The sequence below is a fragment of the Phyllostomus hastatus genome, unplaced genomic scaffold (assembly GCF_019186645.2).
Source record: "Phyllostomus hastatus isolate PE091 unplaced genomic scaffold, TTU_PhHast_1.1 phas_scaffold_193, whole genome shotgun sequence".
Taxonomy (NCBI): domain Eukaryota; kingdom Metazoa; phylum Chordata; class Mammalia; order Chiroptera; family Phyllostomidae; genus Phyllostomus; species Phyllostomus hastatus.
In genome coordinates this window covers 12365466-12392282 of record NW_025334015.1, presented here as the reverse complement: position 1 = coordinate 12392282, position 26817 = coordinate 12365466, and the positions used below count along the sequence as shown (strand labels likewise).

Here is a 26817-nt window from a genome sequence, read left to right as displayed (position 1 = left end):
TTAAGGTGATCCTAAAATTCACATGGAATTATAGGAGACCCCAAAACTGCTGAAGCCATTTTGAAAAAGAAAGAAATTGGAGGACTTCCTTGTCCTGAATTTCCAGTTTACTATAAAGTGACAGTATGTAAGACAGTGTGGTGCTGGCCGAAGAATAGGCATATATTTAGACCAGCGCACCGTAACTGCGAGTCCAGATAAGGACCCTCACACGGAAAAGGTGCGGAGGTAATTCAGTGGGGAGAAGGATGATGTTTTCCAACAGAGGATGCTGGGACGGCCTGAGAGCTGTATGCAGAAATGGTGGATTGAGTTTCCTGCCTCACGTCCTGCCCCAAAACTAACTTAACGTGACTTACACTACAGGCTAAATATAATAGCTACAACCATAGAACTTGTGGACAAAAATATAGGAGTCAACCTCTGGGAACTCAGATTAGACCGAGTTCTTGGATACAATGTCAAAAGCACAATCCATAAAAGAGAAAATATACTAACCTGGACTTGATTAAAATGACAATCTTTTGTGCCTCGAAAGATAGCAGTAAGGAGATAAAGAGACAAGCCAGAAACTGAGAAAAATATTTGCAAATTAAATATCTCATAAAGAACTTGTGTCCAGAATATATGAAGAGCTCTCACAACACAATAAGACAAATGATCCTTTTTAAAAATGGGCAAAAGATTTGAATAGACATTTTACCAAGGGAAATAGAAAGTGGATAATTATCACATCAAAGGATGCTTGATATCATTAGTCATTAGGGGAATGCAAATTAAATCCATCATCGGATGTCACTTCAAACCCATTAGAATAGCCGTCATAGACAAGGCAGACTACGACAAGTATCGATGAGATCGTGGAGACCCGAAACTCTCATTCACGGTGGGAATGCCATAAAACAAAACAGCTGCTGTGGAAAGTACAATGATTTGGCACTTTCTCAAAAAGCTGTGCTTGAACTTCCCACACGACCTAGCTATTCCACTCCTAAAACTTACCCATGAAAAATGAAAATGTGGACACACCCGTGCACTTGTGTGTGAATGTTCACAGCAGCGCTATCCACCACACTGGAAGTGACCCAGATGTCCGCCAAGTGACAAAAGGATGAACAGAATGCGGTCTAGCCACACGACGGATGCCACTCAGCGATGACAACGAATGCACTATTGACACATGGTACAAACATCAGTGAACCTCAGAAACACTCTGTTAAGTGAAAGGAGCCGGACACAAAAGGCCGCATGTGGTGTGATCCCATTTGTGGAAACGTCCGGAAGAGGCAAATCTGCAGACAGAAAGCAGGCCAGCAGCGGCCTGGGAACAGGATGGAAGTGGAAATTGACAAGGGACTTGTGGAAATGGCCTCACACTGGATCTCGGTGATGGCTGCCTAACTGTGTAAATTCGCTAGCAACCATTAAGCTGTGCACTTAAAATGAGTGAATTTAGGGGGGTGTCAATTATGTGTCAATCAAGCTGTAAAAAAATAAAGGGAAAACCCTGGCTGGCATAGCTCAGTGGATTGAGTGCAGGCTGCGAACCAAAGTGTTGCAGGTTCGATTCCCAGTCACGGTACATGCCTGGGTTGCAGGCCATGACCCCCAGCAACCTCACATTGATATTTCTCTCTCTCTCTTTCTCCCTCCCTTCCCTCTCTAAAAAATAAATAAATAAAATCTTAAAAAAAAATAAAGGGAAAGATAACCAGGCCGCCTGCTTGTCCCTCCAGGACACACAGTCCCCTGGGCCCTTGTTTGGACAGCACTCACCACCCTCTAGTAAATGACATTTCCATCCTGTGTTCATTGTTACTGTTCCAGGATCGAAGTTCCATGAAGGCAAGAGTCTAATCAGTTTTGATCACTGATGAATATTCCCAGTGTCTAGTGCCTGGTAGGTATACAAGGAAGGACTCCCCTCAAAACTGGAATTTATTTATAAAAAATTGTGTGCTTATTCTTACATGTTTAAACTTCAGTCACCTTCAAAGTATTCTCTATTTGAAGCAATGTGCCCATCGTGACTTTTTTCCACGGCTCAGAACAGTTTAACTCGTCGATTTTGACGCCTGTTAGTTCTGCCGTTTTTTTTGTTTTACCTCCTCCACATCAGCAAAACGTTTGCCTTTGAGGACTTTTTTCATCCAGGGAAACAAAAATGTTGCTTGGGGTGAGATCGGGAGCCTAGGGAGGGTGGGGCCCGGGGGTCATGCCATTTTTGGTCAAAAACTGCTGAATATTCGGCATGGTGTGGGCAGGTGGACTCATCAATCACCCATCATGAAATGGGCAAATACATGAAAGGAGTCTTCAACAAAAATTCATGGAAGCCAAATGCAGCCTCTCACAACAATGCCAGCTGGCACACTGATGCAGATGGGTTCCTAGAACGCTCACCTAGCAGGGAAGCCTGTACTCCAAGGGGACCGCCCTCCAGAAGATAATTCTAGGTTTCTGTGGGTTCCCCCCTCATATGTTGAAAAATGGAATGAATAAAGAACCCTTGATTGGCAGGCTCCATTCAGCTCTAAAATTCTCTAATCAAGGTTAGGTTTGTGGGGTCTTCCCAAGGTTAGGTTTTGGTCATGAGCAGAATGGTTACTCAGGACAAGTTGGAATTTGGGACTTGGACTGGAGGAGAGATGGGGGAGTCCCAGGGGACCCGCACTCAGGGCCCACCTTCCTCCATCCTGAGGAATCAGAGACGACAGGTTTCCCTTTCCTGCGCATCCTGCAGCCTCTGGAATATTCTCTTTCCTTTCTGACCTCAGTCGACCCCTCTGTAAAGCGAGTTGTCTCCAGCACCGTGGGGACTATGTGTGTGTCTCTCACTGCGCAGACAGAGGGGAAGCAGGTGGCAGGTGGGAGGGAGCCGTGTGTTCCGGGGAAGAGCAGTACCGGCTCTTGGGTGGGGGTGGCTCTTTGGCCCTCAGGCTGCCCCCGCCCCTCCTGCCCCCCCACTCCGTTCTTGCCCTCTACCCCAAGGCTTCCCTGCTCTTCCTGGCCCTGGGTGATTTCTCAGCTGCTAACACCTTTCTTGACATATTTACATGTGGGAAGTTCTTCCTTTCTATAAACATTTACCAACACCTTGATAGGCTTGTGAAAACGCAACATTCCTTTGGAAGTCAGCCTTCCTGGGCCGTGGGGCTCAGCTATTTATTTCTGGGAGCTGGAGGCAGCTGTGTGGGCTTCCGGGTGCCGATGAGCTTCCCTCTTAGGAGAGCCCCCTCCACACAGACGGGACAATTTAGAGGCCCCGAGTGATGGGGAGAGGAGCGGCGGGCAGCCCCCTGGTAACAGGACCCAATGAGATGGAAAATGGATGCTGTGCTGCTCGGGGCCCTGGTGCCCGGGCGCGTCTGGGGAATGGGCTGCCGGGAAGGGTTTTCCAAAGCCCGCGGTTCACTGCACAGGCCACCTCTGTGACTGTGGGGTCCCAGGGATGGGGCTCGTGCTCGGACGGGGCTCCCAGAGGCCCCCGAGGCTGGAGAGAGACTGGTGCTGCCTCCACATCTGAAGGGAGGAGCCAGACAGCAGTGGGTGCAGTGGGTCTGAGCACAGCTCTGGATGACGGGGGGCGGGGCGGGGGGCACGGGCCTCTAAGGGCAGGGGATTTGGGGCCACAGAAACTGAGTTCAGATTCTGACTCTTTTTCTCTCTTGATGTGTGACCTTGGGCAAGTTCATGAGTGTCTTCATGTGCCACCTTTCTTGTCTAGGAAAGGGGACGTGGGGTCTGCCTGGCACGTGTGCGGGTCACCCAGGCGGTGGGCCAAGGTTCCTGAAGTGCCTCTCTCCCCCCCCTCCCCTGCCCCCTGCGCCCCCCCTCACTGCATCTGCAATGCAGGTCCCGTCCCTACACCCAACAAAACAGCAGCACTCTGGCCCACCCTCTCCTGAGGAGGCCAGGCGCCCTCACTTTGCAGGGAGCGCGGAGCCTAGGTCGTGGCACCTGCAGGTGGGCGCTGCCCGCTCTGCCGCTGCCGTGTCCTCTGCTGACGAGCACAGTGGGCGTCTCCCGGAGGTCTGGACCCCACTCCCTCTGCGGGGCCTCTGTCTCCGGGACTGTCCTTGATCTTAGCCTCTCTGAGTCTGCCTTGGGTTTTGTGACTTCGGCTTTCAACTCCCTCCTAAAGTGACACCCCTCCCTGCCCCGCTGGCTGCTGAGGAAAGGCTTCCATTTAGTAGCATTTTCCTTTCTCATTTCATGCTGTAATGGAGATTCATGGCTAGTTTTAAATCCATAATTTGCCATGAAACCCTGGTCTCGGGCCCCGGCTGAGGTCAGAGGAGGGAAGCCTCGTGCTATTTTTATCCTCCGAAATGTCCCATTCCAGCTCGGCCTCTGGGGCTTCCCTGGGGCTGGCCTCCCTGCCAGCCGGGGTCCTGGGTGTGGTGCATGCCGTGCCCAGGGGCTGGGCCAGGACAGGGGCCATTCGCCTCGGTGGGACTGGCGGGCCCTGGCCTTCCCTCAAGGTGGCTGTGACTCTTCCCTCCACTTCCTTTCTCATTAGGGGGGATCGATAGAGCAGTGGGGCCTTGTGCTAGGGATCTCATGCTCCACCAACTCCAATCTCTTTGGGCCTGACAAGGGGGGAGGGCCAATGCTTTAGTTCAGTCACCAAGACTGTCCATTTCCCATCAGCAACTGCTTCTGTATGGACTGAGTGTTCTTGTGTCTCCTCACTATGGGCACTGGGGACTGGGCCAAGCCCTGAGTGTGCGTGTGTATGGATGTGTGTGCACACCAGTGTTTTGACCTTGAGGTTAGACATGTATGAATAAGACTGATACATAAATAGGGAGTCTTCTAAGGGCCAGCAGCAGCTGGGTTCCTGGCTGAGGACCCCGCAGGGTCCCCTGCACAGGTGGCCCTTGCCTGTGTTCTGCAGCTGCGGAGGGTGTTGGAAGCCGTGCCCAGCCGGAGGTGGCAGAGTGGGTGCAGCCTCCTCAGGGCACCTGCTGTGTAAGAACTACAGAAAGTGATTGAAATTGCCCAGGCTCCTGGGAGCTGCTGGTTCTGCGTCCGGTGGCCGACACCAGAGGGTCAAAGCCCAGACTTGTGCAAACATCCATGGTTCGAGCTCACACTCCCCTTTGCTGAGCTACCTCTCCCAGGTCAGGCTCGGTTAATGCAGAGACGTATATACCCTTGGTCTCAGGAGCGAAGGGAACAAGGACTCAGGGAACAATGACCCTCCTGCCCAACCTCAAACCAGGATCAGAGGAGGGAGAATCACAGTCAGGCTGTGGAGTCCCCTCTCCAGCTGATTTTACAAGGGAGACGGGGGTCCCGAGAGGTCAAGTATCTCAGCTCCTGCATCATGGCCGGCCGGTGGCTGACGGGAGCTCTGCCGCAAGGCTGCCCACCCCCAGGTGCAGCCCGTCCTGAAGAAGCACAGGGCCCGGGGCGGGAGGATCACACTTCAGCGCTGCAGGGCTGCCTCGTTCAGTGATGGGGGGACTCGGGGGGTCAGCACACTGGGAATGGGGTGGCAGTGGGGTCCAGGAGCAGGAGGCTGAGCACCTTGTGGTGCACAGAGCTTGCCTCGTGCTCGTGTTGACAGCAAGAGCTGCTGGAGGAGGCAGAGGGGGCAGGCCCTGGGGGGCTGTTTGGGACACTGCTCCAGCTTTAAGTGGGGGGCACTGCCCCTGAGGCAGTGCTGGGCATCGGGTCCTTCCTGCAAGGCCGCCTAGTTAGGCCAGGTAGCTCCCCTCTCGTTGCCTGAGTCTGTTGCGGCCGGCCAGGGCAACGCCAGGTAGGGTGACACAGAGGGTGTGTGTCCTTTGTGTCAGGCTGCACCCCCTGCTGGAAGAGGCCCCTGCCTGCCCCTGCCACCTACATTCCATCTGAGAGGGGACATGCCGAGTTGCCTCCGGCCCTCATGGAGCCCCAGCCTCCCTGGAGGTCCCTCAGCACCTGCCTCCTCCCTCATCTCCCACCATGGTGGATGGGCCCTGGGCTAGGGGAGTGGGCTCTCCTGCAGCCCAGCTGAGGCTCAGGTGCAGAACAGGGTGCAGGGGGTGGGGGCAGGCAGAGAGGCTGTTCCTTCCATGACAGCATGACGGTTGGAGGGACAAAAGACTCGGGGTGGGGGGGTGACCTCAGGGTGCGAGGGCCCCCAGGGATTCAGCTCCAAAGTCAGCACCCTGAACCCAGCGGCTGCAGGGTGCCCCACTCTCACTCTCCCTCTCACACCCCCACTTTCCACCAACGACTGCTCTGGGCGGCCTGTCAGGGGGCACGGCACTGAATCCACAGTGTGGACCTTGGAGACCAGGTCCCCTGCCCCCAGGGACGTTATGCTATAATTTAGGAGCAAGACTATGAGTCAGCTTAAGGTCCCTCAGTGAGTCCGAGCCACGCTCCCCTAGCAGCTGGTCCCAGCAGGTAAGCACAGATTTAAATGGGGAGGGCCAAGAGGGGTGTGCAGTAGCCACGGTGAGGAGAAGAGGGGAATCAGCTTCTGGACCAGGGGGCCCAGGGGTGGCTGGGGCCCCCCAGAAGGGCAGGGTAGCAGAAAGGAGTGGGGAGGAGCAGGCAGCAGGGGTCGCGGTGGGGGAGGGAGAAGCTCAGGCCCAACTCCCGTCTGGGGCTTCAGGAGATAAGGAGGCTTTGTTCGTTCCCATCTCCCATCTTTGGCTTGTTTGCTGCCCTATTTGGGGGTGACCGCAGGGTAATGAATGTGGCAGGAACCAGGCACACAGCACAGATGAGATACGGTACCCAGGACCAGGCCGGGGCCCAGCGAAACACGCCTAATGAGGAGATAAGGAAATCAATTCTGCCTGTCTTCCCCGAGCTGGAGCGAGCAGGAGGGGCTGCGGGAAGCCCCTCTTCCTGCCTGTGTGCTGGGCCGGTGGCTTCCCTGGGACTGGAGCCTGATCCCCGGAGGAGGAGGAGGAGGAGGGAGGAGGAGGAGGAGGAGGAGGAGGAGGAGGAGGAGGGCTTGCTCGTGGTGAACGCTGAACGCTGCGGGGGCCAGAGCGACAGCAGCTGCAGGTACGGTGCTGATCGTCGGTGGTGACAGGCCCGCTGCGTGAGGGCTTTGCATGTGTTCTTTCATTACATGCTCTCCAACCCTGAGAGGGCCGGGTTCTCTACTGTTCCCCCTTCTACACATGAGGAAATGGATGCACAGAGTGGTTGAATGACTTGCCCAAGGTCGCGCCAAGGAGAGGCTGACACAGCCGGGCTTCCAGTGCAGGCATTCTGGCTCCCAGAGTTGGGCTCTAAACTGGGAAGGCAGGTCCCCTGTCCGAACACAGCACAGCACAGCACACAACACGACTGTCACGTGCTCCCCGGGCTTACTCGCCACCGGCCCCACTCCCCCTGGTGAGGTGCAGTGGAACCGCCCCGTCGTGTGCCCCAAACCCTCTTACTACAGTGACAAGGGGAACATTTACTGAGCACCAGGCAGGCGCTCACAGGCTGCTCTGGGCGTGAGGGACTCGGGATGCTCCCCCGAGAGACCCGGTGGGGAAGCCAGATGTGGGACAGTTACTTGCAATGTAATTGGGGTGAGTGTTTTGGTGGACATGTGAATGGCAGCCTCAGGGGGCACAAAGGGGGACAGTGAGGCCATGTGAGGTTCAGGGAGGGCTTCCTGGAGGAGGTGATGTCTAAGATGAATCCTGACAGGTGAGCAAGAGTTGGATGAGGGAAGAAGGGTGGGAATGGCATTCTAGGCAGAACCATGCAGTGACAAGGGCACAGAAGTGTGGGAAGTGGAGGGGACCTCAGGCAGGGGGCCATCCTCAGAGCGAGGTGGGCCAAGCTAGGGCTGGAGACAGGGCAGAGGGTCGGCCTCAGAGGGGGCCTGGGCTTCATTCGGGGCATGCAGTTTCTCTGTCCTGAAGAACCACTCAGGCGGTCCCCCACTGACAGAGCAAAGGCGGCGGGGTTCTCGCCACCATCTCGGGGGGAAGAACTGTTTTAGAAGCCAGAGCTCTTGGGTTCTGGGTCAGCTCTGCCTTCGCTTGCTTCAGGGCCTGAGTCATCCACTGCCACTCCCTGGGTGTACCTCCCCCGAGGTGAGGGGTCGGCCGTGGGGGGTGCACTCAGGACCTCTCTGCCTGCAGTTCCCCTGGTGGCGGAGTTGCAGAGGGCTCATGCATTTAAAAGAGGCACAAGGTTAGGACACGCCCGGACCTTATCTGTTTTCCCCTCTCAGTATTCTGGGCCTGATGTCAGTTTAAAGACGCTCTCTTTAGTTCAGCTGACTTGGTCGCCGTGTTCAATAATTCATGTTGGTTTGGGAAGCTTTGTTTCTGATGGGAGCTACCAGGCAGCAGTGTTAATATTAGAACGGGCCAGGAAGAAGAGGGGTGGGGGAGGGAGACTGGGAAAACACCTTTTTAAATAATTAATCTGGCACCCACCCCCCTGCCCTGCCTACTTGCAGTCCCCTCACCCCACTGCCCCTCTTTCTCACGGTGCTCATGCCAGCGGACACCGACACAGCGGCGTGGTTTACTTGTTTACTCTGTGTTGTTACTGGTCTCCATCTGTTTCCTGCTAGAACATGCTCTGCTGGGCGGGGCCTGGTCTTCTCTTTTGTTTACGGATGCATCTCAAGCACCCAGATCCGTGCTTGGCACCTGAAAAGTGCTCAGTAAATATTTGTTGATCAACTCCTCCCCCCTCTGGTCCCTCAGCGCCTTGCTTCCCAAGTTTTCAGGCACGTAGAAAGACCAAGCGCAATAGCCTCCTTTCAGCCTTGGCCCCGGCACAGTTTAGGAGTTTTCAACCCTGGGGTTCCTGCAGGAGGGAGAAGGGGCAGTCTGCATGCATGTGCGTGTGTGTGTGTGTGGGTACATGTGTGCATGTTAGTGTGACGATCACAATTCTGGAAGGTTGGTATTTTTATTATCCTTATTTTATAGATTAAGAACTAGAAACTTCACTCATTCACTCATTCATTCACTTGTTTATTAAAAACCCTCAAACCGCATTGAGTACTAAGTACTGTTTAAAGAGAACTGAACTAGAGACCCAGGGCCAGCCCTAAGGACCTGCCCAAGGTCACACAGGCACTAAGCTGCAGGCAGGTATCCCCTCCCCAGTCAGGGCTCTCCCTCCTGTCCCCCGGCTCTGCACAGGCACGTGGTCAACTGCTCTGTGTCTCTGCAGACAAGGGAGGGGGGAGGCTGGAGACAGAGGGGGACTCTAGACCAAGATGTACGGCCCATTTCCCAATGCCAGAGCTGGATGGGACTTGAGAGGCCCCATCTCTGTCCTCACTGAAAACTGTCCCCTCCTCTGCCTCTGCCACCACACAAATCCCGGGTCCAGTACAGGTTAGAGCATTTACCTAAAATAGCTGCTGTGACATTTGGGTCCTTAGTGTGGAAGCCATGCGTTCTGGGAGCTGCACAGTTCTTAGAGGTCATCTTATGTGCCACCACCACCACCATTGAACAGATGAGGCCACTGGGACCCCCGGGGGCGGAGTAACAGGGCCAAGGTCACACAGCTGGTTCATGGCCGGACCGGGACTGCTGCTCTTTCCACGATACCGGGATTTTCAGATGTTCTGGGGGCGGAAAGATGCATGTCTCGAGCTGACTTGAGTCAGAGCATGGTCCCTGGCTGGCTGGGTCACAGAGGGAAGGCGGCCCCTTGGCCTGGACTGGCCCCCAGGCTTTGTTTGGCTCAGTCTCCCAAGTACAGCCCCTGCCCTCTCTCTGCCCCCACCCGCCCTGTTCCTCTCTCCCTCCCCCAGCCATGTGCCTTCTGGGGGAGCAAATGCTCAGCTCAGCGTTGCTCCTTGCCTGATTGCATCTGAGAGCTGGAAACGCAAGGCTAATTAATATGTCTGTGACTCTGGGTTTGGCTGCTGGGCCCGAGTCCCCGCGCCCTCCCGGGAGCCCGGCAGGCTCTGTGATCCGGCCCCCCCACCACTGGCTTCTCCAAGCGGTGCCGGCAGATGCATATTTTCACAATGCACATCTGTGGGCTATAGTCTCTTGTATTTGCCCTCCTCACTTGGTGCTTTGATGGAAGACCCCTGGGGGTCTCCCTCTGTTCCAGCCAAAGTGTTTGCTTTGCAGTTTTGCCAGAATACCATCTGATTCTGCTCTCGCATCTTCTGCAGGTTCTAATCAGGCTCTTACTTTATTTAATTAAAAATCGATCTCAGGCAAATACAGACTAAATTAGGAAGCTCTCTCATTCCTGGAACACAGGAAAGGCAGCCACCTCCCTCTACCCTCTTGGGGAACCGGCTGGGATATTTTCCCAGGCCGAGACGTCACAGTGGAACAGATGGGGTCTGGGCTGGGAAGCTGGCTGGGCAGGGTGGAAGCACCCCTCTCCCTTCGGGCGAAACAGCCTCTCTGCCTGCCTACCACCATGTACAGGCCAGGGCTCACCTTCCAGAAGGCTGGGTGAGCTCCTGTGTGCAGGGCCTCCCTCCAGGGCAGCAGGTGGGGCTGTCTACCACAGAGAAGGGCAGCCAGGCTGGTCCCTTGGGCAGAACCCTTCAGGACCAGCCGAGGGCTGGGGACCTACAGGACCAGCTCAGGGGTGGGGGCCTAGGGTGGCCCTGAGGAGTCGGGGAAGCTCTTTCTGGCTGGGGGTTGGTGTATTTAGGAGGAGCTGTTTTTGTGGAGTCTGCGTGAAAGGTCCCTGCTCAGGCCCCTTCCTGGCTCTCAGGAATGTCACCCAGGCCTCCCCGCTGGGCTGCCCTGGAAACTCTCCCTTCTGCCTCCTCAGTATGCCCCGCACTTGAATGAAACATCTTCCCTGCACAAACCAGCTCTGTGCCCAGAGGCAGTGCCAGGCCGTGCCGCTGGAGAGGGAGGAGGGGGAGCGAATGCCATTGCGATGGGGCCTGAGACAAAGTCAGGTCTGTCTGGACCAGACCCGAGGCCCTGCTCCCAGAAGCCCGGCCCTCATCCGGCCAGATGAGGGAGATTCTGCCGGCATCTGGGAACATGGGGGTCAGGCAGAGGGCTTTGGCTGCAGATGGAAAATCTGGGGTCTGGTCTGAGTGTAATTAAACTGTGTGACCTCCTGTAAGTGCCTTTGCCTCTCTCCGTCTTGATTCCCTTATCTGTCAAACATTTGGAGTAATTCGGACTTTGTTTCCTAACTGTGACAGAAGGAACGGAACCTGTACCTTGTGTGGCAGGACCGGGTGGGGCTCTGCTGCCTGGACGACCACTTCAGGACGACACGCACCCCCACCCATTTTAGGGCCTGCGGGGAGCGCAGGTGGGCGACGCCCTGCTCCCCGCTCACTTTAGCCTCTTCGGTCCCCTCCCACAGGGAGCAAGGAAGCAGGAGGCAGATCCTCCCGGGGATGGGGCTAAACAACCTCTGAAGATGAAGATCCCACAACTTGGCTCAGCAAATCTGTTCCGGTGTTTTGCAAGCCTCATAAACCAGACAATATATTTGTCACGAAATCTGCCTTTCTCTCCCCTCAAGCCCCGTACCCAGCTCCACTTTCATCCCCATCTCAGGAGAGATGGAATGGCGGCTGACCCCTCACCATTCCTGACGACTGCCCGAAGGCCCACTTCCCGACCACGTCACTTCAGCGTATCCACCCCGCCAGCCGGGCTTGCTTTTCTTGTCCCCCTCAACGCAGGCCCGGGGAGACGCAACGGCCGCAGGAGGCTCTGAGCCTGGCCCCATCTCCTCCTCCCTGTCTCGGAAAGCCAGGCTCTGACTCAGTAAGTGGTCCTCCGGGGCCTGTCTGTCGCTGCGCTGGGCTAATCTGCCCGCCCACTGCCCGTGTAGGTCTGAAGATGACCTGACACCTGCGTAAATATTTCATCGCGGTGCGGCCCTGCGCCTTCTCTGCTAGGCGAGGGGGCAGCACCCCAGGCTGCTGACCCCGCTGTCAAAGCTCTCAGTTCTCAGGAACTGCGAGGAGGCAGGCGGGGCAGAACCCGGGAGCCCCTCTCTGGCTGCTGAGCTCTGTCCCGCAGGGGGCTTGGTGGACACGCCCTACGGTGGTGCCCAGAGCTCCGGCCAGAGGCCTGGCCCAGGCCCTTTGCTTCTCAGAGCCTTAGTTTCTCACCGGGGTGGCAGTTCTGCCCCACAGCAGTTCTGCATCAAAATTGCTGAAGAAGGGTAAGTGAAAGTACTTTGAGAGCTGCCGTTGACAGCTGCAGACACGCAGATATTATTACTTGTGTGCGAGGCTCTGTTCCCAGGGGCCTGGCTCCTCCGTGACCTCGTGCTGGAGGAAGGAGGCGGCAGGGGTGAGGCAACTGAAGAGGTAGTGAGCCCATTCCCTGTGTCCCGGCAGGTGTCCCCAGTGAGGCACGGGGTGCCCTGTTTAGGCAGGATATCCTGGGGACACCAGGCTCCTGGGAAACCGAGATGAAGAGAGACCAAGAGCAAAGTTGTGAACTGAAATAAGCACCGGACGTGAGTTTTCCCAGACACGATGTCATCCGCTCAGGGTTCCCAGGAGCAGGGAAGGGGGGACAGGACAGGGAACAGTGGCTGCAGTGGTCCCTGCGGATGCTGAAGTCACAGGGACAAGCAAGCTGGGGACTCTGACAGGGGAACTGGCCAGATGGGGCTTGGTTAGCACCTGAGGGAGGTCAATCCAGAAAGAAGTGACTCAAAGCAGTGTCACCTTCTCCTCCGTCTCTCCATCACCTAGCACAGGGCCCGGCAGATTGTGCATGGAGAGCAGGTTTTCTGATGGAACCAATGAGCATCCAGGAGCCCCTGTCCATTCCCTGAGCTAGAATTAAACCACACGGTAGACAAGGTCACAGGGAAGGTGGCCGTGGCCTTCTGATATCGAGGGCAGGAACTTCCACTTTTTCCCTTTTGGTGGGGAGGGGGTTATGAAGACAGTGGGGCCGGCGGCCGAGCCCTGTGAGACAACACCTGGGGCTTGGCCCACCGGGAGCCCCCTGCACTGGGGCGGGAGGCACCTTCTGGAACTGAGCCTGTGGTGTCCCCCATGGTGTCCTTGCCCCGCAGCGGACAGTGCTTACCCAGGACGGTGAGGCGTGCGGGCCGGGACCGGATGGCGGCCTGGATGGCCTGGCACTCGTACACGGCGTCATCTTGCAGCTCTGCCCGCAGGATCTTCAGGTGGTGCTCTCCCGACAGGTGGTTCCCCACCACCAGGTACTGTGGGTAACCTGTGGGGCAGCAGGCAGATCAAAGGGGCTGGCCCAGGCGTGGAGGTGACATTCTTGGCAACAGGACAGCGGCACACATCTGAGCAGGGGCTGGGCCGTCTTAGCGGCTGGCAGAGCAGGCAGCGGCTCGGGTCCCCAGCTCAGCGTGAGGAGCCCAGCCATGCGAGTGTCCCCGGGGCACTGGGGCAGAGTGTGGGCGGGCAAGGGAATTGTCGATTTTAAGTCTAGAACTGTTGGGGGAGCTATCGTTAGAGAGCGAAGGAGAGAATGCGGAGGGAAATGCTAAGTGGGGACAGACCCAGCAGGCTTGTTACTGCAGAAAGCGGAGCGCTGAGCATCATGGTTTACCAAGTAGACATGCATTTTGGTAAGGACTCATACACACGGGGACAGAAAGAGCCGGGCTGGGGTCCACAGACAGACAGAACGGGGAGTGGGGCAGGGAGAGAGAGATAGAGAGAGAGTGAGAGAAGGAATAAAACAGAAAAGTGTTTGTGAAAGGATTCAGAGTGACTTTGGGGAGAAGTTTTGTTCAGGATGCACAGCCTGGGCCCACCCTGCCAGTGCCCAGGAAGCTCGGGTCACTTTGAACCATCAGCGGCCCTTTTCTCCTCACGTCTCTGGCTCACCCCCAAACCCCAGGGTCTGATTAAGCACTTATAAGGACACTTAGGGATCTGGGGCCCCCTGTATCTCTGAAAATGAATAATAGATAAATAAAGGCTTGAGCATGATAAATCATTCATCAGCTTCCCTGCTGCTGTGTAGGGTTGAATGTAAACACCAACCCAAGTCATAGCTGACCACGCTGGGCAGCTCCTCTCTTTCCAGGGTCTTGGGTCCTAAGCCCCCTTACTTTCCCGCAGTGGGATCTGTTTCCACCCCTCCCCTTGTCTGAGCTCTGCCCTCCCCCCACCGTCCCTCATAAGGTACCGCCTCCCTGTCCTGGTCCCTTTCTCTCCTCAGAGGCCTGTCCACCGCCTGTCCACCTTTGGGCAGTCCCAAATGACTCCTCTTTCTGAAAGGCCTTCACCAGGACAGTGTGACTTCTCCGAAAGGTGCCACAGGAGAGGAGAGTTGAACACATTTGGCCTTTAAAAGGGGAGACCAGGGCTTAAGCAAGTGAGAGACACGGACAGAGACAGACAGGGACGTGCAAAGCTCTCTCTCTTTAAACATTTCGAAGTCTCTCCATGTCCGTCAGATGCATTTTTGTTCCTCCCTAGGACTGCATCAGCACTGACGGCAGAATCGCCACAGGGAAATGCTTTAGAATGTTAACAAACCGAGGTGTCCAACAAGGGTCGGGGCTGCCAGGAGTGGTGGTGAGGTCTCTGTCACTGGCTGTATTCAAGCACAGGTGGTGTGACCATCTGTCAGGGACTCTGCAGAGGTTTCTACCGATGAAAAATATTGAAGCTCTATGGCCCCATCCACCTCCACAAGCTAAGGGTCTTCCAGAGGCAGGTCAGGGCTCCCTGGAGGGTGGGTGATGCAGGGCCCCCCACTCCTGGTCCCTGAAGGTAGCTGTCATTCTCTGCTGGGTTTCCCAGTACGTTTTGCGGGTGCTCCTTGTGCAGCAGAGCCCTTGAGGCTCATGTCTTCATGGCTGGCATGTCCCCAACATGCAGTTAGGTGGCCTGCCCTCCACAGCGGCTCAGGCCAGGCCAGAGAGAGGCTCACAGGGCAAGCAGCAGGGCACTGCCCACCCCCACAGCACCGCCTCTGCCTCCCCTCCTGCCCGCCCTGTCTGCCCTCTGCCAGGTCTGGGGAAGGAGCCCAGGTGAGTTAGACTGGTCTCCCCAGGCTGAGGGCTGGAAATGGGTTCTAGCCAGTGCTCTCCCTGGCGCTGCCCTGCTCAGTGCAGCTGGCTGACCGCGCCAGCCCCTTGGGCCCAGCCTCTGATCCCGCTGTCCTGTGATGAGTTCCCGCCCCACCGCAGGCCTCTTGGCTGGAGCTGGTGTTTTTGTTTTCTCGCAAGCAAGCAAGCGATCAGCCACGATTTCACTCTCAGGAGCTGCTGAAAACATCAGTGATGGGTTTGTTTGTGTTTGCCTAATTAGGTGACAGAGCTGTGATGATATCCCAAGGACTGGCAGCGTCTTCAGAAAACATCCAGAAGCGTAGAGTCTGAGCAAGTTCTAGCTCCTTCCACAGCAGCGTTTACTCCCTCTTGCTATTCGCAGGAGAGGCAGTGTCAGGGGGAGTCTGGGTTCTGCGGTCAGATTGCTTGGGTTCAAATAAATGCCAGCCGTCTCCCATCCTGTACGTGGTGTCCTGGGTCAGTCACTTTTATTTTGTGCTTCTGTCATCAGTAACGTGAGAGCGAAACTAGGACCTCGCAGAGTCCTGGTGACAATTGGACGGGACAACCTGTGTCAGGTGCCTGGCACCTTGTGGGTGGTCTGTACGTGGTGGTTTACAGGACAGTGTCCGTGAGGCAGGGCAGCAAAGAGGTCCCGTCTTTCTAAATGAGAGCAGACCCGGTGTCTGGGCCTTTTGGGGGTGAGGGGCCAGGGTCCCAGCTACTGGGCTTTAGTGTATATTTGAATCAATTTCTCTCTCAGCTGTGACTCTGTTTACCTGACACATAAAGGGGAAAACCCTTCTGTTTCTCCCTGTGGACCGTTGTAGGTTTATGAGAGACTGCCTGAGCTTCTTAAAAGAAAAGTGTGCTATCAACACGAGGAAGTATATTTATAAATCACTTCCTTTGACTGTTTTTTCCAGCCGTGGTGACCAGAAAGACTGTGTGGTCTTTGTCCAGGGCACCATTCCTGGGGGACTGCACGCAGGCCGCAGCAGGCGGAAGTCCCGCAAGACGGAGCCTCAGTTGCCCCGCAGGAAAATGGAGTGGTGCTAAGTGCTCTGCAAAACACTCGCTGAACTGAACTGAGATCTGTTACTCTCACTTTCCCCTCAGTATTTGTGGGGTGTGTGCGTGTCTGTCATTATTGCCTTGATGCTATTTTGGGAACCGGTGGTCAAATGCAGAGGAAACGCCCTACCAGGATTTGGAGTTTGTTGGCTCTGCAGGGAGATGGCTGAACTTCTTCGAATAAATGGAGTCAAGGCGAGGGAGAAGCAGACGCCTGCTCGTCAGTGCCCAGCGCCCTCCAGCACCAGCAGGACCTGGTCCTGGAGCCCGGAAAGCCATTCATGGAAATGAGCACAGAGGCTCAGTGATCTGTGCAGCAATGACCAGTCTGTGACCCACCCCAGGGACCCGGGGCCTCACTGACTCAGCAAGACCACAGTTCCCGACCGAGGGCTGGAAACCATTGACTGGGGTCCCCGAGAGCCTCCTTAACCAGCAACAGTGCGGGGCCAGGCTCTGAGACATGCAGGGCACGAGCGATTCTAGTGTGGGAAGGCCGCATCCTCCCCGCAGTTCCTCTAGGGTCCGGGAGTCCAGAGGCCTGGAACACGGCTGGTTCCCATCGTGCTTAAATGTTATGGCAGCTTCACACATTCTGGAGCTATTGTTGTGTGTTTCCTCCACGCTCAGTTGGGCCGCAGCACTCACATCCTGTGATGCCATTGGCCGTCGCTATAATTTTTCAATATACATTTTTGGCAAGACATAACTCACACTTTAAAATATTAATTCCCCCACCATCATGTTGCAGAGAGCACTTTGATTTTTACTTTCCCATGGCTGTACCCCACGAGAGGGGCCAGGCTGCTTCTCTGTCAAATACACGTTTTTCTCTCCTCTTCTGCCCTCAGCCAGTCCCCAGTTGCAGGGACACCCAGGTCCCTGGTCCTGAGTTTTACAGTTTGTGCCAAGCCTAACAAGCAGTCGCAGGCCTGGTGTCCTCAGGGGAGAGGAAGGATGCTGGATGGGGCATGTGGCATGGAGGGTGGTTCCACGCTCTTTTCTCCCAGGGGAGGGGACGGATTGGGAAGACAGGTCTACCGGCTAGAGGGCTGACATGCACAATAGTTAACAGGTGCGTGGGCATGGTGCCGACCAGGGAGCGCAGGTGCCCGCCACCAATGGCCCCAGGAGCCACCAGTGCATCTCAGGTCAGTGCCAGCCTGGGGGCGAGGGCTGGGCAAGGTTCTGATTTTATTTCAAACACTTTTTTTTTTCTTTTCTTCCTGTTACATGGTGACTGTAGGGTTTTGTGTGTGTGTGTGTGTGTGTGTGTGTGTGTGTGAGTTTTCAATCTGTTTGGCTCCATTTGACGGATGGGAGCTTGGAAGAACCAGGTGGTGACAAAAGTGGGGAGTGCATTTTGGACGCAGAAACAAGAACATGTCATCTCTGGAAATTTGACTTGACAGGAATCAAGTTTGACTTTAGAACAGACGGTCTGGGGCAGCGCTGTGTCAGGTTTGGGAGCGAGCACTAGAATTGAGGGGTTAGTGGTCATTGAGTTCCAGTTGTCTGAGGGGCCCTCGGATCCCCTGGACCCTGGACCTAGGGCCTGCGCAGCCCGACTCTGCCTGGGGGAGCCACACTGACCCCCTGAGGTGGGATTCCTGGGGGGCGGTGGGTGGGTGGGTGGGGAAGGCAGGGGTGGGTCCCAGGCCTTTCCAGGAAGGTGGGGGAGGTCTGGGGGTACTTACTTGAGAGGTCCCTGCCCACACCCAGTGCCAAGCCGTCTTTGATCCACAGGACAAAGCCATCATATTCCGGAATGGCACAAAGCAGTGTTACTGGCTGCCCCGACACCACGGCCTGGTCCTGGGGCTGCTGGCTGAAGGAGTACACTTGACCTGTGGGGAGACAAGCACAGTGGTCTATCACTGCAGGGAGCAGAGCCTGGGGGGCTTCTCCCCAAGTGATGGTGGTGGAGCCCAGGCCGTCCCAGGGATGAGGTCCACCCCCACCCCAGGACATCCCCTTCCCGCCTGGGGCCCAGCGGTGGCTCCCTCACTGCCCCCAGCTGGATCCCCACCTGACCCACATACACTCAGGCTGAGGCAGTCGCCCTCCCCCAAACGGGCCACTCCCACCACTCGCTGCCCTTGGTACGTGCTTTTCTCTTTCTTTTTTAAATTCTCATTTGAGGACAAACTCACTGATTCTTAGAGAGAGGGGAAGAGAGGGAGAGAGAAAGAGAGAGAGAGAGACAATAATGTGAGAGAGAAACGTCAACTAGTTTCCTCTTTTATGTGCCCTGACCGACGATTGAACCCACAACCTTCGGTCCACAGGACAATGCTCCAACCAACTGAGCCACTTGGGCAGGGCGGGATGTGTTTTCCCCTTTCCATTTGGCTAGCTCCTACTTCACACCACGTGCTGGTGCCCACTTCCACAGCAGGGCAGGGGCAGGACCGAGACCCTCGGGCTGGCCACGTTCTGAGGGGCGTGTGCTCCACGAAGACAGCAGGCGTGGGGAGTGGTGCGCTTTGGTTAAACCCGAGGGTCCTGGGAATAATGCTATGGTTTGTGTGGCTCGGGGATGGGCCTTGGCCAAACCTGGCAGGTGAGTGTGGTGGAGCCGTGGTGGCGGGGAGTGTGGCATGAGGGGCCACTCTCCTCTCCACACGTCCTCCCAGCCCCTTTCTTTCCTGCAGCAGACCCTACTCCAGCCTCAATATCCCCGGGGAGGAAGTCAGGGCTGGGCCCCCAGGTTCCCCCTCCCGCAGATACCTCAGAGCGAGAGGGCACTGAGCCACGTGAGCGGCCAGGTCGTGTTTTATTAAATGCAGTGTGTACAATGTGCCCGGCATCGCTCTAGGGTTTAAAATGTTAGCTCATTAATGTTTCCATCCTCATGCCAACCTGTGAGGTTGGTGCTATTTTGATTCCCATTTTCCAGTTGAGGCACAGGAGGTGAAAGACAGTCACAGGGTCTGTGGTTGTTGCTACTGACCAGGTGCTGCGTGCACCTCACCTTGAGGGGCTGCACCCTCACATGGACCTCATCAACCCCATTTCCCAGGGGCTTAGGAACTGGGACCTCAGAGGCTCACTGGACTGTCTGGGGCGCATCTCGGGGCAGAACTAGGGCTGCGATCACAAGACTTTCGGGCCCCGAAGACTATGTTCTCACCTGCTGAGCTACGCTGCGTGCAGATCGCTGAGCCTGGCCCTGGAGGGGCTGCTGCAGATGGGGGTGCAGTGACCACGCTCCCTGGGGGGGCCACAGCTGAGCGGGCAACAGGGCGATGGCATTTACTGAGCACCTGCCCACAGTGCGACCACGTTTCACGTCCCCTTCCTGCTGTAGTCTATCTGATTACACTGCAGGGCAGAACTCGCCCCATGGTGCACCGTGGAACCAGGATCAGATAGGCAAAATCACCTGCCCAGGGTCACACAGCCAGTGAGTGGCGGGGCAGGGGTTTGACCTGGGGTCCACTGACTCCGGGCCTCCCTCCTTTCCCGAGCCCTGCTCTGCAGACGCAAATACACAGCCCAGGAAAACTGGACCTGGGGGGCAGGCTGCTGCCGAAGCCTCTCTTCCCCGACTGGGAAGAGGCAGGATGGCCCCAAAGGTCCTAGACACTGGCTGTTGCTCACCTTGGGGACACAAAGTCCAGGGCTCAGAGCACAGATAGGACAGACCTCTCCACTGATGGCCCTAAGAAGGGAGTGACTGGTGTGCCGCTCTAAGGGGAGCAGGGTGGTGGCGGCAGGTGGGCAGAGCCCCCAAAAGGAGCAACAGAGTCCACGTGTGAGAGTCTGTGGCAGGAGGGTAGGTGGCTGGTCTGTAGCCCGATGGGCCCCTGGCTGGGTCTCTGAGAGGCCTCCCTCACAGTCAAATGGGCCCGGAATTGTGGGAGTAACACTTTTTATTCTGATTTGAGCTTTACAAATTAGATTTTATAGGACATTTTAATCAGCTATGTGTGGTGTTTTTCTTTCCTCTTTGACTCTTTGCATTCTCTGTTGTAATTAGGCTGTTTCTGGCACCAAAAGAAGAGAGAGAAGGAGGGACGAGAGGAGAGAGAAAGGAGATGGGGAGAGGGCGTGAGGGCGAGGGGTGAGGAGAGCAGGAGAAAGGGGCAGGAGGGGCAGGAAGAGGAAGGGCAGGGGCAAGAGGCGGCCGGGATCGGGGAAGGGATGTGCCTGAGAGTGGGGAGCCACGGGGGGTGGGGGAGAACAGATGGGGAGCATGCTTCTCTCTGAGCTTCCTCTCTCCGCTCCGAGGATGAAATCTCAGCTCATTCCTTTATCTCCGAATCTTTCTCGCAAAGAGGACGGAGTCAAGACAGCCGCAGAGGCTGTGGAAGAGCATGTCATCACAGCGAGCGAGCGCGTTGTCAGCAGGAAGCCGAGGGGCTCTGCTGAGAAGGCCCGAAACACGGTGGTGCCCAAGACGTCAGAAACGTCCACGAATGGGGGCCCCCAAAGTGCTGCCCCACCCCTGACCCCGCTTTCTCTCGGGGCTGGTGAGCAGAACCAGAGAGCTGGGCGCAGGAAACATCCCGAGGAGAGCTGGAGGAGGTACCCTAGTGTGGCGGGGATGGTGCCCTGAGGGAGGAGAGGCGGTCGCCATGGAAACCAGGCTCTGGAGGAAGGTGTGGGGGTGTGCCCTGTGAAAGCGGGCCTTGGCGGTGGATGCTGAAGAGCCACTATTTCACTTTGGGGGGTGTCTCAGAGCCAGGAGGGAGAGCAGGCAGAAGAGCACCCCCCAGACAAGACCTGGGGCCTACAGGAAGGAGCCTGAGGGCAGGAAGAGCAGGGGTGAGGGGGTCCCTCGAGTGGAGGCGTCTCCACCCTAGCTGGCGTCTGAGAGACGTGTGGTTCTCACTCCCTGTCTGTCTGGGTCCCCTCAGCTTTTCCATGGAAAGAAGGTTTCTGGGCACAGACGACACACAGAATAGTCCCCCCAAACCACCCAGAGAACAGAATTTGCAAATTATGTTTGTGCTTTCACTGGCAATTTTCTTTTTCAGTCTAATTTTAATTTTTGCATATTCAATACAAGACACTACAAATACTTTTTTCCCTTTTAAATCAATGGGATGCTTTTTAAAAAACAGAATCATAAATGCAGCGTCAGTCTCTCGAGTAGATAAAAGTTGAGGTGCTGTGGATGGGGAGGGGGAGGGGTGGGCCCACTTCTTTTCACCCATGGGACAGCCCTTGGGGCCTCTCCTCCCAGCTCAGGACCCCTAGGCACACCGCAGCAGGCCAGGGGAGGTCCTGGCCCAAAGGGTGCCCTGACCCTCCCCTCACTCCCGGTTCCCTAGTCCCCACGTTTCCTCCTCCAAGGAAGGGGCATTTGAATGAGCCTGGCACCCTTTGCTATGACCAGCTGCATATGGTTGGTAGACAGGAAGCCCCCTGAGAACATCTGTTCAGTGACGAGTTTATTGAGACTTGCTCTGAGGCAGGCACTGGGCTGTCTGTGAGAAACTGATGACCGGGACCTGACGTCCCCCTCCGCCCCCAGCCAAGGTCTGTCCCCCCCCCCCCCCGACTCTGACCTGAGCAGGGAGGGACGTCCTGGAACTCACGGTAGACTCAGCACACCCTGCGCCCTCTGTCCAAGATTTTCTGCCTCAGTTTCCCATTTCATCCCCTGATGTTCTCCTGGTAGTCAGTGTGACCTCCCTTTTCAAGCTTTATTTTTATTTTATTTTATCCTATTTTTTTTTTCTCATCCAAGGACATGATCATTGATTTTAAAGAGGGGAAAGGAGGAAGAGAGAGAGGGAGAGAAATATTGATTGGTTGTCTCTTGTATGTACCCTGACCAGGGACCAAACCTGCAACCCAGGTACGTGCCAGGACCGAGAATTGAACCTGTGACCTATTGGTTTATGGGAGGGTGCTCCAACTAACTGAGCCACACTGGCCAGGGCTCATGCTGTATTTATTTATTTATTTTAAAGATGTTTAATTTATTTTTGAGACAGGGGAAAAGAGGGAGAAAGAGAGGGAGAGAAACATCTATGTGAGAGAGAAACATCAATTGGTTGCCTCTTACATGCACCCGTGATGGGGACTGTAAGATGACCCAGTTATCTTACAACCCAGACATGTGCCCCAACCAGGAATCAAAGCAGTGAGCTTTCACTTTGTGGGTCAACGCCCAACCCACTGAGCCACACTGGTCAGGGCCTCATGCTTTACTTTCAATCGGTGCCATCGCTGGTCTGACCCAGCCTTGTCCCGGAACGGCTCCCAGCCAAGCCCTTCCTGCTCCACTCCCGCTGCACAACCCAAAGGCCGGGCTTCATCGTCTCAGCCTGGGTTTTAGAAACAGACCGAGAAAGCTTTCGGGTCCCGCCCTGGACTTTTCTTTCAAAACTGCCACTTGCCCCACATTTTCCCTTTCTCAAGAGGCGGAAACTCTAACGGCTGTCCAGGGTCCGCAGGACAGCACCTGGCCCCGCCGCCTGGCTGCTCAGCAGCAGCCCTGGGCCGGCTGTTCACAGGCGTCCTCCCGGCAGGCCTCCCGCGTCAGCCCTGAGGTCACTGTCACCGAAGGACCAGCCCTGCCCCCATTTCCATCTTTGCCTGCACCCCTGGGTACTCTTTGCCACCCAGAGGGATCTTCATCTTCCCTTCTCTCCTCCTCCTCCTCAGCTCCCCTCTTCCTCCTTCTCACCTCCCTTTATTTCTTCAAAACTTTATTGAGCGCCTACTACATATGCGTATGTTAGATGCCAAAGAAACAACAGTCAATAAGAAACGGAGGCTAAACCCCTTGAGGGCAGGGGCCACGGCTGTCTTTTCCAAGTTGCCTCCCCAGTGCCTGGCCCAGTGTGGAAGCTCTGGACGGACCCCTGTTTAGGGGCCGGTGGTCCTTAGAGCTTACCTACTGCAGTGTGTCTCCTGAAGTCTGGAGTTACCATGGGAAGTTGTTTTTCACTGTGAACTACCGATGACATGGACACTGTGCTGAGCGGGCCACACAGAGGGCGTGGAGTGAGAAATGCAGGGGAAGGGCCAGGGTCTCACGGAGCTGGGCTTCACAGAACAAAAGTATCTGAGTTATTCATGAAAACCGACTTTATGCCAGGCATTTGAATGTAACTACAGTGCCCGTTAGCTGTTGTTACCTACAGTTTAGAGATGAACTGAGGCTCCTAGAAATGAGGTGACATGATCAAGGTCATACAGTGGGCCCAGGTGTAATTCAAGGTCACATAGCAAACCCAGGTATAATTCAAGGTCATGCAGTGGGCCTGGGTGTAATTCAATGTCCTATAGTGACCCCATGTATAACTCATGATTATGCAGTGGATCTGGGTGCAACTCAAGGTCACATAGTGAGCCCAGGTATAATTCAAGGTCACTCAGTGAGCTCAGGTGTAATTCAAAGTCATGCACTGGGCCTAAGTGTAATTCAAGGTCACATAGTGACCCCATATGTAACTCAAGATTATGCAGTGGACCCAGGTACAACTCAAAGTCACATAGTGAGCCCAGGTGTAATTCAAGGTCACACAATGGGCCCAGGTGTAATCCAAAACCAGTGTCTCTGGCTGCAAACCTTGTTTTCTTGCCATTATCCCATGTTGGCTATTGAATTAAGGGCCTGAAACCCGATTTTGATTCTCAAACAAGTACTCACCCCACCAACCAGGCAGCCCCCTCAAAGCATCTAAAGAGAGGCAGAGAATCCTCGGGGTGAAAAGCAATTGCTCGGTTCTCTTCTAAGTTTGCCCAGCTTCCTTCCAGCTGGCAGCCAGCACCCCCGGTCAGGGTTCGGGGTGGAGCCCAGAACTGGCCACCACAGCGGGTAGGAAAGAAAGGAGGTATAATAATGATTGTACTTATTGTTATATAAATAGCCATTATGTATATAATGATTATGTTATCATGCACATATAACTAGGTGTATACTGTAAGTATTTTCATTATTATAGGGTCAGTCATAGCTAACTTTCATTGAATGTGAACGCTCATTGACAGCCTTAACGGAGGTTGTGACTGAATTCTCTCCTGTGCGATGGGACCGTGTCAGACCCACGTGAAGGTGAGGCTGTCCAGGGGCCCAGGGCCACAGCTTAAAGTCCTTTATAACAGTTCTCAGCCCGTTACGTAACAGAACCTGCCCAAGACCTCACAGCCGGACCCTGGCCCTGGCCCAGAACTGAAAACAGCACGGAACTAAAGGGGCGGGCGGGGTGGAGGCGCCCTCGGAGCTCTCTCACATTTGGGGGGTCCCCCAGAGGGGAACGTGCTCCTGGTTGTGACTGCAGGCATGCTTTCCCGGTTGCTTCCCAGGAAGGAAAGGGGCTTGCAGAACTGGGGTCCAGTGGCCATTCAGAGCCCCTGAGGCGGCTGCCCATGGCCCGCGTGTCTCCATACACGCCCAGGCTGCGAGGCCTGTGCAGGCCAAGCGAGCACCTCACCGACTCTGAGTGGCCTTCCCAGCACCGATGTGGGGGTGGGAGACTGCATCCCCCCACTGAGCTCAGAGAGGACACCTGGGCCCTCAGGTACACAGTGGCAGGGTCAGGATGGAGTCTGGCTTGAGGTCCCCAGCATGGCACTCTGTTCCACTCAGTGGCAGGAGTGGTGGGTTTACGGGGAGGGCTTTGGAACTTTCTTTCCAAACTGCTGTAGGCGGGGGCTGCTTCGGGCTGGGAAGGGTAGAGAGGAGGGTGGGCTCTGAGTCTCCTGTGCACCTGTGACCCCATGTGGGGAGCTGTGAGTCAGGATGGCAGGGGCAGGGCAGGTGCTGGGGGATGGTGGAGGGCGGAGTGAGGGAGGTGGCGGCAGGTGGCAGAGGACCCCCGGCTTTTCAGGCCTGAAAGGGGCTGGTGCAGGCGCAGCCTGGCCCAGAGAGTGGGGCGGGGGTGGCAGGCATCAGGAAGGCTCTGGAGGGCTCCTGACCTGGGGCAGAGCTGCTATGCCCCCACCTCACCCCCCACGGGCTCCCCATCCTCCTGCCAGCTGTTCCCCCACCCTCTGCTCTCTGCTCAGAGCAGTGCAGGTCAGCTGCTTCCTCCTGATGACTTCCCCAGATTGTTTGCTCCAAGGCACCCCCTGAGCCCCCTCTCTCACTCCCTCCTCCACCGCCATCAGCCCAGCAGGCTCCGGAGGGGCCACCCCGCCAAGCTCTGGCCACATGGCCCCTCACCTTGGTCTCCCTTTGGGGGGACTCACAGTACACATTAGCATGGGCTGAACCTTCACCATCTGGCTTGGGGACTTCCCCTCTGTCTTCCAGGAAGACATTTAAAATGCTGAAGACCACACGACTCTCTGAACTCTCACTCCTCTGGCCCCTAACCTGAGGTCGCCCCTCAATTCTCAGTTATGTCTCGGGGAGGGAAGAGGCGTTTGGCTATGCAAGGCTGCACTATAAGGGCCAGAGTGATTTCACAGCAGCATGCCAGGGCCTGGCTGCCAGGTGTGTGTGTGTGTGTGTGTGTGTGTGTGTGTGTGTGTGTGTGAATTGGGGCCCAGGCGACACCCCTCTATTCACTTAAGATTTTGCTTGAACCAACTTTTTCTTCTCCCTGATTGTCTGAAAGCTCTGGGTTAGAATTTTGGAGGTGAATTTTTTTCTGGGACCAGGATGTGTGCCGAGAAGGTCAGAGCCTTGCTCTGCTGCAGTCAGGCCCTCCTGGAGGCCCTGGGAGGGGACTGCGGCCTAGGCCATCTTTGTGGCCCCGGGAGCCTGTGGTGCTGGGACCTGACCCTGGTGCTGTGTGTGTGAGACAGGCGGGGAGGGGGTCTGGGGCTCCAAGCCCACAGGGGTCAGCATCCTCCACGCTGGGCTCAGAGGAGCCCTGGTGCTCGCCCACCCTGCCGTCTAGAACTGTCAGCCTCCAGGCTTCTGGAGACCACTCTGGTGCCCCGGTGTCCAGTGTCTCTTGCTGCTCCTATAAACACGAGTGTTTGCGCCCCTCCCCCAGCCAGCGATCTGGTGGCCAGGGAGCCCTGAGAGGGTCACAAAGAACACGGAGATTTGGGGTCAGTTAGTGCAACAGGAGAGAAAGCCTCAGCATGGACTCTGCACTGGAGCCATGTGGGCAGAGGGTGCTGATGCCCCCTGCTCCCCTGCAAGTCCCCTCTGTGCGTCCACGCTCTGCGGTCAGGCAGGAGATGACCAGGAGGTGGTGCGGGCTGTGTTCACTCTCCTCCTCCCCAGCGTGGGCTGGGCACTTTGGCCCAGCTTTAGCTCCAGCAGGGGGGGTGGGAGGTGACAACTGCCCTTAGGGTTAGCCCAGGTCAGACCTGGACAGGAGCGGCAGCTGCCTGCCCTGGCCTCCAAGGAGTCAGCGCTCTGGCAACTCATGTGCCTGGCCGCCCTCACTGTCCTCACAGGGGAGGGAGCTGGGCTCCGGGGGCTGCGTGGCAGCCCGAGGATGCCCACTTGTCCTGGAGCAACAAGAGGCAGCGAGACCGTGTGGGTGCCCTGGGGAAGCATCCCCCCACCCCTGTGCCTAAACGTGGGGTGGCCCGGCTGGAACCCTGCCCAGAGGTCTCAGGACAGTCAGCCACACTTGCTGAGAGTCTGTGGGTGGTGGACCCTGAGCACGGGGCTCTTGGCTCACAGAAGGTTCTTTCAGGGTTTAAGCTGCAAGCACGGGGTGTGGGGGAGGAAACGGAGAGGCTTCCTGGAGGAGGAGCCATGACACTGGGATGCGATGGCAGGGAGATATGTCTGCATCGGAGAAACTGCAAGCAGAGGCATGAGGATGGGGAACCTCAGACACCCACGTGGACTACCTACTGGCCGGGTCGAGTGCCAGGGCCTGGGGCCCGGCCAGGGGAGCACTCAGGGCCAGGCAGGCCCAGGGGAGCGTCGCCCGG

General features: G+C 56.3%; 1 protein-coding gene across 2 annotated transcripts in view; it reads right to left on the bottom strand.

Annotated features, from left to right (window-relative positions):
* Positions 1–26817, bottom strand: part of KIRREL3 (kirre like nephrin family adhesion molecule 3) — a 502887-nt gene that overhangs the window by 65753 nt on the left and 410317 nt on the right. For both annotated transcript variants that reach the window (XM_045860273.1, XM_045860274.1), the window contains exons 4-5: positions 17706–17855; positions 12981–13130 (exon numbers count right to left, since the gene is read on the bottom strand). In XM_045860273.1, the coding sequence (XP_045716229.1) occupies positions 12981–13130; positions 17706–17855 (300 nt within the window). The remainder of the gene's footprint in view (positions 1–12980; positions 13131–17705; positions 17856–26817) is intronic.